An 18,648-nucleotide genomic window follows, 5' to 3' on the forward strand; every position below is an offset into this window, starting at 1 on the left:
GTAAAAAAATTATGCTACAAGGCAAAGTGAAACAAGGGAGCAAGAAGCGACTGCCAAGAGCCCAACGAAGACACACTAACCTCTCGGGAGAAGGAGTGGGTGGCCTGGCGGGCAGGCTGAGCCTTGAGCTGGCCTGAGGCGGGCTCCAGAAGAGGTGTGGGGCGAAGGGGCCCCACCCGCACGCACAGCACCTCCACCCGCACTCCTGTCTCTGCTCGCACTCTGGCCGAGAAGAGGCGTCACCATCTGGGATGCCCGGCGCCAGAGCCAACTCAGCCAACTTCTCATCGGTCGCCTGTCAGCTGAAAGCAGCTCTTCCAGCCTCCCAGGACTTTCTCCCCGAGAAGGGGTCATTCAGTCCCCGGGCCACCTGGTTTCGGCAGCTGTCTCTTCCTTCGGGTTCTAGGAACACACTCGGAAAACAAAGTCACAGCTTCCACACTTAAAGGGCAGGACAGCCTCCTAACCAAAGGTTTCTAACCACAAACCCTGTATCTTCTCTGCCATAAGGCAAAGCGGTCCCACAGTTCCGAACAGCTGGCTCTTCTGACGCGTCAGTCTGACGCCTTTTGCTCCCTGCAGCCCCGGGCTCTGTGTGAGTCCTCGCAGACTGAAAGCCAAAGGCATCACGGCCAGCAGGCGGGAGGATTCCGGAACCCGTAGCCAGGAGTACAGCCTCCTCCAGCCCCTGCAACGGCAGACCACCGCCCCACACACTCTGTGGGGGGCAATGGTTATCCAAGCTTGGAATCCACTTCCCCCGGAGACAAGTTAATCCTGAGTATCAGGGGATTATGGGATGGCCTGGTCCTCAGAGAAAAACCAGCACTCCTGTGCGAGATGGATGGGGAGAGGAAGGAAGTAAAGAAAAGAGACCCAAGCTCTGGCCAAACTGTGTGCTGTGTGTAAGCACAGGGAAGCAGCACCAGTTTAACTTATGCTCAGGGTGGCTCTCATCTGGGCTGAATGACCCCAGGAAAGTCACATTTTCAGGAATATAGGGTGGCAGTATAGTGTGGCAGATAAGGCCATGGCCTCTGGAGTCGAATGACATGGGCTCAAATCTGAGATGTGTGACCTCAAGCAAGGCATTTAACCTCTCTGAACCTTAGGAGATGGAAACTGAGGTTCTTAAAAGTACCCACCTAGAGAAAAAAAATGCTGCACAGGGTTATGGCGTTACTACATACATTAAATACGATGATGTGTGCGAAGAAATACATACGTTTGCATTTTAAAGTCAGTGTCAGGAGCGCAGGGTGGAGGAGAGCTCCTGCAGCAGCTCTCACACGACGAGGTTTTGCTGACGGTAAACCGAAGGGGCCGGGGGTCTCCTGTTCTCTGAGCTGGACAGCCTCGGGTCCTGGGGTGGAGTGAGGCCTGGAAGAGGCTCCGTCGTCGCTGTCCCCCACGTCGAGGGCCCCCAGGGGTCACGGCACCCCAGAAGTTCACAAGCACGGACGGCACACCCACTGCACTGCGGGCCGAGACTAAGGACTCAGGCACGGGCCGTCCTAAAGGAGCTCCGCCCAGGACGAAGTAGGCAGCGTTAATTCACACTCGACAGCCAAGTACTCAACAAAGAAACGAGTTCGAGAGCTTCGGGGAACCCCAGCCGAGTGACTCCACGTTTGTGTGGACTCGGCATCTCCAGTCAGGTGAACCTCGCCGCACCTGGGCTTCCCGCTCGGCCCCGCCGCGCGCACGCGGAGGACCCAGGACCCGGCGGAGCCCCGCCCTCCGCCTGGAGCAACCCCCAAACCCCGCCCCGCCGCCCGAGCCCCGCCCACCGCCTGGAGCACCCGCCCCGCCGCCCCGGATCCCGGCTCCCATTGGCTACGGGAGGAGGCGGCGAGCCAATCCCCTCAGTGTAACGCCCTCCTCTCGGGATCACTTCCGCCGCCGGGCCAGGCCCCGCCCCGCCCGCCCGCCCGCCCGGCATCGCTGGCGCCGCGGAGTCAAGATGGAGGAGTACGCGCGCGAGCCCTGGTGAGCCTGCCCGACCCTCTGCCCGCCGCCCGGCCTCCGTCCCCGCCCGGCCTCCCAGGCGCAGGGCGCCCTCAGTCTCAGGCTCTGGGGCAGAGAGCACGCAGGCCTGAGCGGCCGGCTCCTCGGACGGGGCCGCGCGGTGACCTTGCGGCGGATGGAGGGCGCCCGGGCTCGGCTGTGCCCTGCAGCCCGACGGGTCGGGAGCAGCCCCTCCGCCCGCCGCCCACCCTGACTCGCCCCGCGTGGGGGAGGGAAGCTGGCCCGAGAGGACGGCGTGCGGTGCTGGGGCGCTCCGGTGGGCAGGCGTTACGGGAGTGCGGAGGGAGTAGCGCGCCCGCTGACCGCGGACGCGAGCCCGTCGTTCCGCGTTTACCGGGGGATGGGGGGCTCTGCGCCCGCACGGGGCCCCAGGAATGAGGGCACCACGGGGTCAGGCGCGTACTCCCTCTGGGGGCACGAGGCAAAACCAGCTCTCGTCACCGGGGTCGTCACCGGTGTTCCCCGTCAGCGCGCGCCACGGTGCCCTCAAGCTGTGCGGAAGGGCCAGGGCTTTGCGTTATTGCCTTGCCAGCACTAACCACGTTGCCTGCTTTGTGCTGCCCCCGCCCCTCGAAATGAGACGCAGCGTATGTTTCAGGGCTCCCAGCTCCTTAAAATTACCTTCTCCAGAGGTAGTGACCCCTTCCTGGGTGGTGCGCAGGTATGCAGGACCCTGTGCACTGTTGCCGACTGCTCTCGGGTATGTCATGACACAGCTCAGCAGCAGGGGAAGTTATTTGGGTTAAAGATGTTACGAGAAACGTAAATTTTCATCTCCTAACGTATTAAGTGCCCCTTCGCTTTCTCTTAGTCCTGAAGCAGTACCATCGGTTGTCTGTTGTGTGCTCAGAACTACTTGGATCTTGTGGGCCACCCGTTTCTGAAGTCATCCAAGCGTCTTTCCCCTCCCTCTGCACCCCCACCCCAACCCCACATGCAGTCTGAATTCTTCCGCACTCCCGCCTTTCACTTCCTGTTAGGACCTTACCTGGCCTCCTTAATGTCTTGTACAGTAGCTTCCTCAGTGCTTTCCTTTCCTCCAGCCTTTAATGCGTCATAGGTACGTAATTGTCCTAAACACCTTTCAGTTATGTTTTCTCTTCAAAAGCCTTAGTCTGTAGGATGTAGTGAAAAGAATCTGGGGGCTTTGGAGTACTAGATGTGTATTTAAATTGGCTCTACTAGTCATTACCCGTGTGCCCTTGGGCAGGTTACTGAGCCTCTGTTCATCTGTAAAACGGAGAGGAGACAGGAATACTCTTTTCCAAAGGTAAAGGATGAGGGATTCTGTAAGAAAAAGCTCTCAAGGCACTGCTTCTCAAACTTCTACAGTGAAATCAAGTCACCTGTGGACCGTGTTAAATAGTGAACGGATTTAGTAGGTTCTGGGTGGGACCTCCCAGGAGTGCAGTTTAACAAGCTCCCAGGTGTTGCTGATTCTGCTTTTAGGACGGCAGAAGCAGGCTGACAGTAGGAGCCTCTGCGTGAGGCTGTGGTTCTTCACAAGCTCCCGACTTGTCTTACGCTTGGAAGGGACAAGGTGTTTTGGCTTCATTCAGCGTTTTGCATTCTGTTTGGCAAAGTCAGAAACTACTCGTTCAGGGTCTCCAGTGGCAACGATGCGCTGAGCTCACAAGTTACTTGAGCAGCTGGGTTGCCCACAGGCTTGACCCTTGAGACCAGAAGAAATGTTTATTCACAGTGAGCTGAAGATGAATTTAGCTATTCACAGACTTTTATAAGCCACACTGCTAGGACAGCAGTTCTGTTCTAATGAGCTTACCCAGATTTCACTGAGCCGCATAAGTTAGGGTGCTGCGTTGGAAGCTGAGTTTACGAGTTTCACCTCTGATTAATGGGTATTAGAGAATACGATGTGCTAAATGTATCATACAAACTGCAGCTGCAAATGCTCTGCACCTGTTGAATCTTCGGTCTTTGGTCTCGGCTTCCAATTTTGCTGCAGCGGGAGAGTTTACCTTCCTCCCCAGGAGGCTGGATCCCCATCGCTGATGATAGTGTAATTTTCCACATGCTTATTTATTTGCTTTGGGGCAGTGTGGGACTCAGAATAGATACACCAGCAGCTGAGCGAGTGAATAAAGTGCTGTAAACAGGCAGGACCTAAAGCCAGTTCCATTCCCTCTCGCTTAGGTGGCTTCGGCCGAATAGACAGAATGTGTTCAGATGTTCCTGGCTGTGGTGGGCCCTGCCGTGGAATCTGTTGTGTCCCTGCTGGGTTAGCAGAGAGGGTCTTATGGTTCATAAATGAGAAATACAGCCTTCTTGTTCTTCCCCCACTAGTCCCTGGCGAATCGTGGACGACTGCGGTGGAGCCTTTACAATGGGAACCATAGGTGGTGGTATCTTTCAGGCACTCAAAGGCTTTCGCAATTCTCCGGTGGTAAGTGGCTGAAGGGTCCCATGTTGTCATCTCTCGAAACCTAGGTTTGCTCATCACTCAGGCCCCATCACTGGGTTGGAGATGTACTATATTTCTAATATATTTTAGTTTTCTTTGGTTTCCTTATAGGGAGTAAACCACAGACTACGAGGGAGTTTGACAGCTGTTAAAACAAGGGCCCCGCAGCTGGGAGGTAAGTAGAGTTTTTCCATTTGTACTCCAGACAATTTCTTTCCCATTTTTTGGAAGATGAAGTTCTGTTTTTTTCCTTTTTAAGATTATACCACTTAGACATTTTACTTTGGCCTAAATAAAAGCTTGTCACAGCTTAACATCTCTGAAGGGCCTTGATTTATGATTTCCTTGGAAGGTTAACCTGAATTGTTGCATCCTACTGAAAATAAGTCTGTCCTTCAAACGCTCGGTGGTGTTTTGTTTTTCCCTCTTAATCCAGAAGGCAGACAGTGTGCCTACAGCTCGGGTTTGTGAGAGTCAGAGGTGGTAGCTTCGGGGCTGCGTCACGCCGAGGAGAATGAGCTGAAGGGCTGAGGTTTGTGAGAGAGGGGCTGTAAGGCTGGCTTTGGACACGATGCCGAGGTCGGTGCCACAGCGGAGAAGGCTGTGTTCCTCCCGCTGTTTGAACTTGGTTATTCAGAAGCTGGGAGAAGAGATGGTGAGAAAGCCTGGAGGTTGTCTTCGCCTGTAAAGGTACCGTCAGGCTGAAGAGACCATGTGTACCGCGTGGTAACGACGTGGTGCTTTCAGTTCTTCTGAGTGAGTCTGTGCGTCGGAAGAAGTGGTTGTTGTTTTTAGCAGAGAGTAGCTAGTATCGAATGTTCATTGAGTGCAGGCTGTGCGCCCAGCACTCTGCTGAGGCTTTCACAGGATATTGGACTTCATCCTCAGCAACATGAGAGGTAGTTATTTCGCCATCTTCCAGCGAGGAAGCTGAGGGTTGAAGTGATGGTCTTCGCTCTGTAGTGATTGCATAGCCTGGAAAGTCAGTGTGACCAGTTTTCCTGTGTCTTAACGGTTGCTGTGTTGTTCGGGGATGCTACGTGCTGTCAGAGTCCATGCCAAATCCCAAGCCTCCACGTAGGCGGTGGTCCTGTGGGTTTTGCAGGCTTTTGAGAGGACACATCTGTCACAAGCATTTTCAGTGACTAAGAAAACAATCAGGTGACTAACAGGCATGAAGAGCCTACGGAGCCCAGAGGACTGAATGTAGTGAGGCCCTGGGACCGAGGAGATCGGAGTGAGTGTGAGTGAGTGTGTACTTCGGGAGCAGCGGGTCAGTGTTGGGCCGTCAGTTGAGACAGGGGCACAGCACTCAAGTCAGATGCTCCGTGTGGGGAACAGGCTGTGGGGTGTTTCGGGAACTCTGCCGTCTTCACAGCTTGTCTGTAACTCCAAAACTAGTCTAAAATTAAAGGTTTGTTTAAAACAACAATTGGGGTGGAATGGAGGGAGAGTATGTCACAGTGCCGGTGAGCTGGGACCATTCATTTCAAATCCTGGGAATCGGCCTTTTTAAGGAAACCACTGAGTGATCTTTATGAAGTCTTGACTTTTAAAAACACTGGATGGCATTTTCAGTTTAGTTCAATGAGCATTTGCTGAGCTTCCGGTTAAGATCCCAGGAAATGCAAAGTCATAATTGTGTCCTGAGAAGTCTTACATTCTCATAGCAGAAATACGAGGTGCTTTGATGTGTCTGCCTTACTCTTCAGGCACTTCCTTGCACTTGGGACGAGGTGCTCCAGGCTCATCCTGTGTGCTCCCCCCACCCCCGCCCCGGCCCAGCTGTAGAGGCAGCCGTTTCCCCAAGGAGCCCTGGTTCCTTTCGGTTGAGGGTGGTATTTAGAAGCCAAAGTCTGGACACAGAGTGTATTGTGACTGTTGGGTGTTGCAGTTCCCAGGCCTTCTTTGTAGCAGAGCTTAGGAATGTGTGCGTGTATGTATGTGAACACACGCTAACCCCGTCCATATACGTGCACAGGTTTTATCCATACATGTGTACATACTGGAAATCACAAGTTCACACTGATAAACCTCTAAAGTCGATCCAGCCCACAGGTCCATTCTTCTCTTTTCATATGAACATCTTCCTTCTTGCCCCACTTTGGCTGTGGCACCTGGTGGCAGGCCACCCATCCACGTGGACACAGGGACGCTCCATGCCCTGAGTGTCCTTCCTGTGGGCTCACCTTCCACCTTCGTCCGTCACCGTAGCTCACCCCGTGCCATGCTTGGGACTGTGGAGGTTTCCGACTCTTGCGAAGGAGTGGGAGGGCCTTGCTTGAGGAAGCAGGAAATTCTAGCGTCCCTTCCCTGGGCGCCACTGCTCCCCCAGGGCGCAGAACCGCTGGATCAGAAGAAAGGGCTGCTTTACTTTCGTGTCGTGTGTGATGTCTAGCACTGGACAGAAACAAGGAGGCTCATGCGTATTTGAACTGGTTGTATCAGCCAGATTTCACCCCCAGCGTGACGGCTGGAGAGGAGCGCTGGTGACAGTCTTGCTCAGACCTGGGCGTGGCCCTCACGCACACGCCCGGCAGCCATGAGGTTTCAGAGGGGAAGGAACAGCGTGCCTGGGGCTCCCCTGCCATCTTCCTCCTCTCCCTCGTCCTGGCACGCACGAGAACTCTTCCTGTAGTGCACGTCGTGTGTGTTCAGTGGAGAAGATTTAGAAAATAAAGCAAAGCATAGCAAAATTAAGTCACCTGTTACCTGTCACCAGAGGTGCCGGTGATGAAATCTTGGTGTTGTCTTTCTCGATTTTGCGTGTACTTAAGTGTATGTATGTGTGGGTGGATGTTATTTTATGAAATTGTGACTGTTTAGGAAGCATTTACAGGCAAAGTAGCCTGATTTGGGGTGGTTGCAGGTTTCATACTTGAGGAATGAAGGCTAGAAAGGAGAGCGGAAAGGTGCCCTCCATTCCCGTGTTTTCCCACAACTCTGGTCGCTTGTACCCCTCACTTGCGTCAGCGTGTATTGGCTTCCACCTGTAACACGTTCCACAACAGCTGGCTTTCCTGCTCCTGCTGGTGGTTTTCATGGAGCAGATGCTCTGCGGCTCTTAACTGAAGAGAAGGAAAACGGGGCAGGTAGAGCTCTGAGGAAGGAGAGGGAGAAGGAAGGAGGGGCTTCTGAACAGACGCGTGGTTCTGGGGGGCGAGCGTGTGCCCCTGACTCTCAGGCCTGGCTTGGGGACTGCGGATTCCCAGCGGGGCAGCGCAAGCCCAGCTGCGTTGAAGACACATGCATTCTGGCTTTTGTTCAGTGCTTGTTCAGGCCTGTCTGCATGTGTTTGTTTAAGAGTGTGAGGTTTTAAGACTACAGTGTATTGTTATTTAAACTTATGTTTTTGTTTGTTTTAATTTTTTTGTTAAATTATTTTTAGGAGGGAGGTAATTAGGTTTATTTATTTGTCTATTTTTTAATAGAGGTGCTAGGAATCAAACCCAGGACCTCACGCATGCTAAGCATGTGCTCTACCACTTTAGCTATACCCTCCCCCCCAGACTTATGTTTGATTGTAACATTTTAAATCTAAGATACAAAAATGAAACTTTGTTTTTAAATAAAACAGGTAGTTTTGCAGTTTGGGGCGGTCTCTTCTCCATGATTGATTGCAGCATGGTTCAAGTCAGAGGGAAGGAAGACCCCTGGAACCCCATCACCAGTGGTGCCCTGACCGGGGCCATCCTGGCAGCCAGAAGTAAGCAGTCATGCCGACACACACGGTCATCTTGGTTTAGTGACACCCATGACGCGTAACACTGAGTGTTGCATCGTCTGGGAAAGTGTGAGTGCGTGTGATCTGGGGGAGCTGTAAAGGGTCTCTGGATGTGGCGTGTTTGCGAACAGAGAGCTTGGGCTCCAACCGTAACCCCCGTGGCCAGGGAGCAGTGCGGCTTCCCGCCCTGCGCTGACGTTCGTGGCTGGTTCACCACACCTTTGTGCCTGGGCTTCCTCTCCAGCCTCTGGAATTAATGGGGTCCTGGCCACATAGCCTTGTTCTGAGTAAAGAGCCTAGAGCCATCTTTTGGAGCAACCCGGAATTCGTCTGGGCTTAGTAGGCCAGCCAGGGGTCAGCATGCTTCCTCTGCACAGGGCCCAGGAGTCGGAGTGTTGGGCCCTGTGGGCTGAGGGGCTGCGTCCTGGCCGCTCAGCTCTGCACCGGCCCCGACAGCAGCGGCGGCAGTGCAGACGTGTATGGCGGGGCTGCCCCCGTAGCACGTGGCCCACGTGGACAGTGAGCTGGCTGGGACCAGGTCTTGGCCAGCGAGTGGGAGGTTTGGGAGGGCAGTGGCAGGGAGCTGTCCAGACAGCTCTTTCCTTTGTTACACCTGACATCAAACTGGATTCCTGCCAAAGTAACCTCTCTGTCACCACTGTGCCAGATGGACCAGTGGCCATGGCCGGGTCAGCCGTGATGGGCGGCGTTCTCCTCGCTCTGATCGAAGGAGCCGGCATCCTGTTGACGAGATTTGCCTCTGCGCAGTTCCCCAGTGGTGAGTCTCCTCTGCCCGGCGCCGCGGCTCGAGCGTCCTGGCGTGGCTTCCTGGCGTGTAAAGAGAAGGTCTGCCTCGTGTATCAGTGCGCAGGGACTGAGCACGGGCGTGCGCCCGTCAGACGGGGTGGGCGCGCGTGCAGTTAGCCGTGTTTAATCACAGCAGCCCAAGTGCTGCGGCCCGAGGATTGCCTTTGACCTCTCCTTAGTGTTCTCAGTTTTATCGTCTGAGACATGCTGATCACTTTGGAGGTGCTTGAGGAGAGGGCCTTGAGGTGTGACAGTGGCAGCAGGCAGGCGACAGCTTATGCCCGCACGTGTGTGGGCCCCATCCCAGGCACAGGGCAGCGGGTGTGGCACCAGCTTCCCAGCAGCAGAGGAGGTGGTCTGGTCGCTTTGCTCGCCTTGGAGAAAGTGGGCAGCGAGGGAGAAGGCAGCTGGTGGTGAGGGGTCACCGCAGGGTTGGAAGGTAGAGCTTTCTGAGAAGTTGGTGATGTACTTTGTTGGAGGATTTTCTGTTGCCCTCTCCCCGCAGGCCGTCACACACGGTCCTGGAGCATCTGCTCAGAGGTTAGCGTGTGAAGTTTGTCACTGAGAAAACACCGGTTGTCTGCTTAGGACTGTTCCTTGCCTTTGGAGGAAGCAGGAGACACAGGGTCACAGTCGGACAGTAGGGCCTGGCGTTTGTGGGGGGACACGCGGAATAGTGAGACACACTGAGAGTTATTTTTGGAGCTCGGAGAAGATTCAGCCTAGAGTTAGGAGTAGGTCATGGCTCCCAGTTTGACTTGATCCTCCCGAGGCCCCGAGTGAGAGGTTCAGTGTGTTCTGGGCACGGTGTTCCCAGGCCCCACTCGCCAGGTGCCCGTGCGGTGACCTGCAGGCCCCTGGGCCTGTTCCCCGGGTTCCTGTTTCTCAGTCGTTACTTGGGTGTTAGCCCTGTCGTGATGGCCACTCTCCGTTTGGCTTTTTGGTTTGTTTAACCCTTTAGTGGGAAAGACTTCACATAAGACATCAGGAAAGCTCCATGTTTTCAGAACTAAAACAAGATCTTGGTCACATTGTCTTAACGGGATTTAGCCTCGTGTAGTTGCTTTAAGCTTTTTTCCTCAGAGGGAAAGAAGTGTTTTATCTTAGACAGGAGATGTGTTTCCAAAAACCTGGGGGGGTGGGGGGGGGGTCTTTGAAAAATTAATCAGGTTTTTCAAATTAGCTTACACGTGAAAGTTCTTAAACAGTGAGGAAAACCACTCACAACTGTGTCTAAATGACGACAGTGGTTATCCGTAGCTTTGTCTTTTTCACCCTCTGTCTTCTCAGGCTGGCGGTGATGAACGGGTGCTGTTTTCATAGTAAAAACTGACGTGACTGGAGCACTGGAAAGCCCTCTTTGTCCCTTCCAGATACTTGCAGTCTGCCTCCGTTTCCCTGAGGAAGGCATGATTGCTCCCATTCAGGTCTTTTCAAAGGAGCCGCAGTTTCTCCTTGTTCAGAGATGAAACACGGAGGCCCCTGCTCTGCAGGCCGGGGCGGGCTGTCCCTGCGTCAGAGCCCGGTCCACACTGACTTGGTCATGTAGGTGCATCTCGGGGTCCTCTTGAGACGCAGCGCCTGCGCTGCAGATTTAAAATCGCTGCTGAGGACACGGCAGGCGGGCGCTTCCGTCCAGCCCTGACCTGCAGCTTGTTTGGCAGTTGCTCTGCAGCCTGAGCGTTGCTTCCTGCCTTGATGAGCCCACCTGCCACCCCTGGCAGGGCTGAGGGTGCGGCTCTCTCCAGGCGCAGGGATTCGGGCCCAGCTCTGACGTGGCACCTGCTTCGGTCGAGCTGACTGATTCGCTCCCTCCGGGGTCTGGTTCTTGTAAACGACATGACAGCCAGGTGGTGTCTCCGTTCTCCTTCACCACAGGTCCTGTCTTTGCTGAAGACGCTGCCCAGGGGCCTGTAGCCCAGCTGCCGCCCTCGCCCTTCGGAGACCACCGGCAGTATCAGTAGGACCTCGCTCCCGGGGCTCCTTCGTGGAGCGTGCGGCGGTTTCAGAATGGACCTGGGGAGACCGAGCTGCAGTCTGTTTTAAGCCCCAGGTGGGAGAGCTGTGGCCATGGAGGCTCTGAAGAGACACCCAGCACCTTTTCTACTTAGAGGAGCACGGGCGGGGGTGGGAGCTGGAAGGAGAGCACACATACTTACACTTGGATTGCGCTTGTGATCAGAGTGACAGCCTAGCGTCGTTCGTGGAAGCATGGCGCGTGCCGAGAAGACGAGGGACCACACAGCAAACTGTCATTCCGCGGGGCTTCTCTGCCTGGTCTTGCTCTCTTAGTCAAACAATAAACAGCGCCTGGAGATGGCTGGTTCTTTCAGGCTCAGCTGCGGAGCGCTCCCTCCAGCCCCGCAGACTGCCCGGGACGTGGGCCCCGCCGACGGCGGGTGGGCAGTGGTGGGGCGGCCTCTGCGGCTGCCACTACCAGGCGCTGCCAGGTACGCGTCCTCTTGGCTTTGGGTATCAGGACAGCGCTCTTTACCTCCGGGATGGCTGTGTCTTGACTCTGAACCCTCTGAAACCTGGCTGGAAAGAGCTTCCTTCCAGCGCACCCCGTTCTGTCTGGGAAGGATCAAGGGGGCACAGCAGCACTGGGGGTGGTGTTCACTGCATCCTGGGAAGGAACACAGGCTGTTTTTGATGAGCTGCAAGTCCCCTGAAGCTGCTCTTCATCCAGGGGGTATTTGGGGTCTGGTTGAGCCTGGAAGACGAATTGGCACTTCCGAATGGGCCGTTTTGCTGATTGTATTGGGAGTGACCTGCAGCCTTCCAGAAGGCAGGCTGTTGTTACCCGCCCACCTGTGTGTGAGACGGAGAACCAAGGCCGCGTGGGTGGTGAGCACACACTGACATTCCACTCAACGCCAGACACGCAGTAAGCGTTTAATTGCTAATGCTGGGTTACTTTGTGTGGGGTAAAATATCCATAAAATAATACTTAAAATTTTAACCATTTGTAAGTGTACAGCTGAGTGGAATTTAAACGCAGTCACAGTGTTGTAACCATCACCGTCATGTGAACCAAGACTGATCATCGCCGGCATAAACTTAGTTCCCGCTGGACAGTAACTTCCAGTAATGGTAGTTCTGTTTAACTTCTTGAGGAACCACCAAACTTTCCCACAGCGGCTGCCCCATTTTACATTCCCACCAGCAGTGCACAGGGTTCCCAGTTTCTCCACATCCTCGCCAACACCTGTTATTTTCATAAAAAAAAAGATAGCCATCTAGCGCAGGCAAGGCTGTGCATGGTGGTTGGGGCGGCGTTGCCCCCTTGACAAGTGGCGCCGTGCCTGTTGGCCGTTTGTGTGTTTGCAGCATTTGCCTTCCAGCCCAGAGCTCTTAATTTCCAGTCGTAAACACAAGATGTTCATCAGAAGAACAGTTCAAGGCTGAGGGTATGTTGAACTGCAGAGAAAATGCTTTATATTTCTTAAGGCCTCCTCAATTTGTTCTCCTAAGTGCTGTATTGCTTTGGAAAGTTAAGTTGCTTTCTTGTGAATTCTGACTCTGCGGGGAGTGTACATGTGATGGTGGCATGATTTTGCCATTTCATCGGTTAACTCTTGAGTGTCTTCAGCTTAGCGTACCGGAAGCAATCCTCGGCTGCAGACGAATTTTCTGAATTAGGGGTGGCCTGGAAAAAGACGGAGAATCAGTTCTTTTTGAAGAGGTTGACATTTAATTCTACCCTATGCAGGACAGCAGGTGGAAATCCCTAAGGCCTTTCCAGTTGACCCCGAGGCTGCTGGCTGCCCTTCTGTGTGGTGGATAAAAGATGCCCCCTTCTCCTCGGGAGAGGCTCTGCCCTGCGAAGAGCTGTCTGTCCACCTTGCTGCTACAGCTTGTTCTGAAGGCAGTGCTCAAACCACCTGACGCGCCCCGTGTGGCGCTGGAGGAGGGAGGTAAACGGGAGACCAAGCACCGTTGTCCTGGCACAGGTGTTCAGGCCCCCCATCTGCCTGCCCTCTGTATTTTGCGGGCACATTCCTGGGTCTGAGGTCTCCCCCCACCCTGTATTTTGCGGGCACATTCCTGGGTCTGAGGTCCCCATTCCTGGGTCTGAGGTCCCCACTCGTCCCCTCCCGGTCCTGGGGTCATGCTCAGCCCAGCAAGGGCACGTTGTGTGGGGCTGGTGCTCATCTGTTTTCTCTGCCCTCCCCTTTGTACCCAGTTTCCCAATGAGAGTATCAGCCTGTAAAGCTGAGGCTCGCAGTGGGCTCCATGGATGCTCCTGGCGGCTGTGCATGGCGCTCGTGTCGCCACGTGCGTATCCATCTGTCCCCCCACTTCTTGAGGAAACTGAAAGTTTACGACACTCACTGATGAGCTTTATAGGATATGGTTTTAAGTTTAGCAAATAATAGAAAGGTAGGTAAATTCTAATAAATATCTTAAAATAGTGATTTGAAATGTTTAATAAATATTCTAAAACAAATTCTGGTATGCTCGAGCCCAGAATAAAATGTGAAATAACCAAATTGTTCTAATTACCAAAATAAATGTCTGCAGAAACAAGCAGACAGGAAGGAGGCTTCCCTCAGCCCCTTTGTGGAATGGTGGAGTTAGTTCCTCACCTGAAGGTTGAAATGCCCATCAGGAAGGTCCCGTCTGTTTCTCCCCTTTTTCCCGTGGATTCTGATGCTTTGTGTGAAACCGGCACGTGATCATGAACTTCTGAGCCAGGGCTGGAAGACGAGGGGGTTCAGCTGCACCTGCTGCTGGAAGTGCGTCTGTTTCATGTGTGGAAAGTCTGCGGATCGTGACACCGCGGTCACAGCTCCACCCCGTGGCGGGCTGGGTTCAGAACTCTGTCTAAATCTGCTCCGTCTCCGGGGCAGCGGGCTGAGGGGCATCCTCCTGGACCCTGGCCACACCCGCTTGCCGTGGCCGTGCTGCCGTCTTGCTGCTGCTGAGCAGCTGTGGTGTAGACCCTGTGCAGCCAACACAGGAGAGGCAGGGAGGACCCTCGTTTTGTGACAGGTACTCCGTAAACATCGGGCAGGTGACCAGATTCCTATATGCAGATGTGTCTGTGCCCAGTTTGAAAGTCTGAAGCTTTTTAAAGAAATACATTCAGGCATACACATGTAATTTTTGAAAATCCATGTACCGTCCACACACCACAAGGAGTGAACCCTCCTCCCGGAGTTGGGGCCTTCTTTGTACAGCTCCCCAGTCTCATGCACCAGCCTCCCCTCAACAATTAACTGCCCCCCTGAATTTGGTGCTTATCACTCCCATGTATTTCCTTGTGTTTTTAATTCATCGTTTTAATTTGAGATAATCTGAGCTTTACAGAAAAACTGCAAAAATAGAGTTCAGAACACCTTCCACGCAGCCTCCCCGCCCGCTACCGTGCGCTCGCGTAGGCAGAGCGCAGCCAGCACGGCTGCCTTGTGCACATGCTCCCCTCAGCTGAGCCACAGGCTGCGTTTGGACCCTGCTCTTCCCCATAACGTCCCTTGTCTGTTTTGGGGTCCAGCACGCTGTCCCATGTCTCAGGGTCGTCCTGTCCCCTCCCATCTGGGCAGTCCTCAGCCTTCCCTTGTTTGTGGCCTTGATTCTGGTGAGAAGTAGAGATGGCTCTTTTGAAGACACCCTCAGTTTAGGTTTGTCTGCTATTTTCTCCTAAAGTTGTGTGTTCTCGGGTGGTGGGCCCCCCTCTGTGTGCCCCCTCTTCAGGCCAGGGCAGATGGTGTCTGTGTGAACCGTTGCTGGTGAGGGTGACCTTGAACACTTGATTCCGGTCATGTCTGCAGGCTTTATCCACCGTAAAATTACTATTTTCCATTTTTGTAATTAATATCCGAGGGGAGATACTTTGAAATTATGCAAATATGTTTTTTGCTTACCCTTTTGCCCACTGATTTTGGCACTGGAGTTCTAGTGGTGATTTCCTGTTTTCTCATTCCCTCTACCTGTGTTAGTTGGAGTTTGCTGTAGGGGAGAGTTGTCCTCTCTGGCCTCTCTCTCACTTGTTTACTCAGCTGCGTGTCCATGTCGGCGTGGACTCGCTGGTGCTCGAGTTATTTGGGGCTGTAATCCAGCTCTGTTGCTGCTTGTTTGCCCGGGTGGTTCTAACTGTGGCCACTGGGGACTCTTAGGTTAGCTCTGAGGCCCTTTTAGCATACTTTTTGTTACTGTTTTTTATTCTTTTACTACTTCATTATTTCCCAGTATCACAAGATGCTCCAGCTCATCTTCTGTGTTTCTTGCCCCAGCCCTGGAGTCAGTCTCTTCTCCAAGGAGCCCTAGTTCCTTCTACTAGAGAATAGTGTTTAGAAATCCAAATCTGGGTGTTAACTGTACTCATTCCTACAGGGGTGTCACTGCTGCTCGTCCCATCCAGTGGGAAGGCATGTAACGTACTAACCGCGCACATGCACTTCTGTGTTCATTCCTGGGTCTGTCCACGTGTGTATAGGACAAAAACCACGAGCCCCTCCAGCTCCCATCCAGCAGCCCAGGCTCGGCAGTAGCTCTCTCTCCTTGTTTGTAACTGTAAGAAGCCTTGTTCTCATTATCTACAATAATTTACTTATTTGTTTAGGGTAATTTCAGAATTGCTGAGCCATGACTCTGTGAAAAGCAAATTTGCTTTTCAGTGCAGGTTTGTTTTGTGGCCCAGAATATGGCCTGTTTGGTGAATGTTCCATGTGAACTTGAGGAAAACGTGTTCTGATATTGTTTGATAAATGCCAGTTAGGTCTGGTTGGTCGGTAGCATTGTTCAGACCTTCTGTATCTGTATTGATTTTCTGTCCACTTGTTCTCTTATCGAGAGACACGTGTGGAATCTCCAGCTGTAATTGTGGATTTGGCTATTTTCCCTTTCAGTTCTATCCGTTTTTGCCTCATGACTTGAAGCTCTGTTGTAAGTGAAATAACACATTTAGGATTGTACATTTTGGGGGAATTGACCCCTTTACCATTATATGAAATCCCTCTTTATCTTTTATAATATTTCTTACTCTGAAGTTTTCTTTGATATTAATATAGCTACTCCAACTTTGTTTTGCTTAGTGTTTGCTTAGTTTTATATCTTTTTTCCTTCTTTTATTTTAACTTATGTCTTTATGTTTAAAGTTTTTTGTAGACAATGTATAGTTGGTGCCTTTCTCTGTTACTATAACAATCTCTTACCTCTGACTGTTGTATTTTTGCGATTCACATTTAATGTGATTATTGATATTTGTGGATTTAAATGTATTCTCTTGTAAGCTGTTTTCTTTTTTGCACTTTTCAATTTTATTAGGTAACACTGATACAATTTGACTGCATATATATAATGTATTTCATGTAAATACAGATATACAATATACTGTACATATTTTTAAAAATTTACATATATGTACTATTCATTGTTTCTAAGAACAGTTTAGAACTTTAGCTTTTTATGTATTTATTTTACAATATCATTTTTTTAATTGAAGTACTGTTGATATACAATATTATATGTTACAGGTATACAATATAATGATTCACAATTTTTAAAGGTTATACTCTGTTTGTAGTTATTATAAAGTATTGGCTATCTTCCCCATGTGGTACAACACATCCTTGTAACTTATTTTATACCTGATAGTTTGTACCTCTTAATCCTCCAGAAAGTAATACAACATTTTAAATCAACTGTACTTCAATTAAAAAGCAAACAAACAACCCATTTAACATATGGGCAGAAGAACTGAATAGACATTTTTCCAAAAGAGGGAATGCAGATGGCCAACAGGAACATGAAAAGTTGCTCAACATCACTAATACCAGGAAAATGCAAATCAAAATCACAATGAGACACGGTCTCACGCCTGTCAGAATGGCCAGCATCAAAAAGAACACAAATAACAAATGTTGGCGAGGATGTGGAGAAAAGGGAACCCTTGTACGCTGTTGGTAGGAATGCAAATTGGTGCAGCCACCATGGAAAACAATATGGAGGTTTCTCAAAAGCCTAAAAATAGAAGCACCATGTGACCCAGCAGTTCCACTCCTGGGCATATATCAGAGAAAAACAAAAGCATTAATTCAAAAAGATACATCCACTGTGCTATTAATAGCAGCACTATTTACAATCGCCAAGACGTGGGAGCATCCTGAGTGCACATCAATAGATGAATGGGTAAAAAAGATGCAGCATACATGTGCAATGGAATACAACTCACCCATAAAAAAGAAGGCTATTTTGCCATTTGCAGCCCTTCATTCACTTTTTTTTTCTTCACTTCAAATACCTGAGTTTTATAACTGGCATAAACATTTCCATTGCATCAAAAACAACAAAATACCTAGAAATAAACTTAACCAAGGAGATTACCTATGCTCTGAAAACTGTAAACCATTGATGAAGGAAATTGATCTTGTGTTCTTGGATTGGAAGAATCAACATTATTAAAATGGCCGTACTACCCAAAGCAATCTACAGATCCAGTGCAACCTCTGTCAAAGTACTCATGACTTTTTTCACAGAACTGGAACAAACAATTCCACAATTTACATGGAACCATAAAAGACCCTGAACTGCCAAAGCAATCCTTTTTTTTTTTTTGGCACGGGGCAGTGGGGATTAGATTGACTGATTGATTTGAATGGAGGTGCTGGGGATTGAACCCAGGTCCTTGTGCACGCTAGGCACGTACTCTACCACTGAGCTACGCTCTCCCTCACCAACAAAGCAATTTTGTAGGTTTTTTTTTTTTTTTAATCTTTTTTCTTACGGTTTGGTGACTAGAGAAGTTTCTTTAACATTTGCTGTAAAGCTGGTTTGGTGGTGCTGAAATCTTTTAGGTTTTGTTAATCTGTGAAGCTTTTGATTTCTCCATCAAATCTGAGCGAGAGCCTTGCTGGATAGAGTGTTCTTGGTTGTAAGTTTCCCCCTTGCATCACTTTAAGTATGTTGTGCCATCCCTTCTGGCCTGTAGAGTTTATGCTGAAAAGTCAGCTGAAACCTTATGAGAGTTCCCTTGTATGTTATTTGTTGCTTTTCTCTTGCTAGTTGTAATGTTTTATCCTTACCCTTAATTGTTGTCAGTTTGATGACTATGTGCCTGGGTGTGCTCCTCTTTGGGTTGATCCTGTGTGGAACTCTGCACTTCCTGGACTTGGGTGATTGTTTCCTTTCCCAGGTTGGGGAAGTTTTTGGTGATTATCTCTCCAAATATTTTCTCAGGTTTCCTCTCTTTTCCCTTTCTGGGACCCCTGTAATGCAAATATTAGGTTCTTCATGTTGACCCATGTGAGCTGTTTTCTATTTATTGCTGTTTTTTCTTTTATTCTTTTTCTGCCTCATCTGGGTTAACCAAACAGTTTTAAAGATCCTATTTAATCTCATTATTAACTTCTTATTTTTACTTATTTAAAAAGGTTTTTCATGGTTGAGCTGGGATTTACAAGATACATCTATAACTGGAGTTTATCGTAAGATAATAATATGTCACGCCACATGGGTAAGGACCTCACTGCAGGTCTCTCCCCAGCTCCTCCTCGCCCTGTTGCTGCTGTGACCCAGGCACGTCCTGCCTCCTGTGGACGCGGCGCACTGCTGCTGCTTCCACTTTGTGCCAGAGGTTGTCTTACAGCGGAAGTCAGCCAGCAGCCAAACTCACCCTGCCACCTCTTTTTTATGGCCTGTGAGTGAAGAATGGATTTAAAATTTT

General features: G+C 50.9%; 1 protein-coding gene across 1 annotated transcript; it reads left to right on the forward strand.

Annotated features, from left to right (window-relative positions):
* The first annotated feature begins 1,911 nt into the window (after positions 1 to 1,911).
* TIMM17A (translocase of inner mitochondrial membrane 17A) lies at positions 1,912 to 11,946 on the forward strand. Its single transcript, XM_032466907.1, has 6 exons — positions 1,912 to 1,989; positions 4,333 to 4,432; positions 4,562 to 4,625; positions 8,028 to 8,156; positions 8,842 to 8,952; positions 10,860 to 11,946. The coding sequence occupies exons 1-6, from the start codon at positions 1,964 to 1,966 to the stop codon at positions 10,943 to 10,945; spliced, it is 516 nt and encodes a 171-aa protein (XP_032322798.1). The 5' UTR covers positions 1,912 to 1,963; the 3' UTR covers positions 10,946 to 11,946.
* The last annotated feature ends 6,702 nt before the right edge of the window (positions 11,947 to 18,648 follow it).

This window comes from Camelus ferus, chromosome 23 (genome assembly GCF_009834535.1).
Source record: "Camelus ferus isolate YT-003-E chromosome 23, BCGSAC_Cfer_1.0, whole genome shotgun sequence".
NCBI lineage: Eukaryota > Metazoa > Chordata > Mammalia > Artiodactyla > Camelidae > Camelus > Camelus ferus.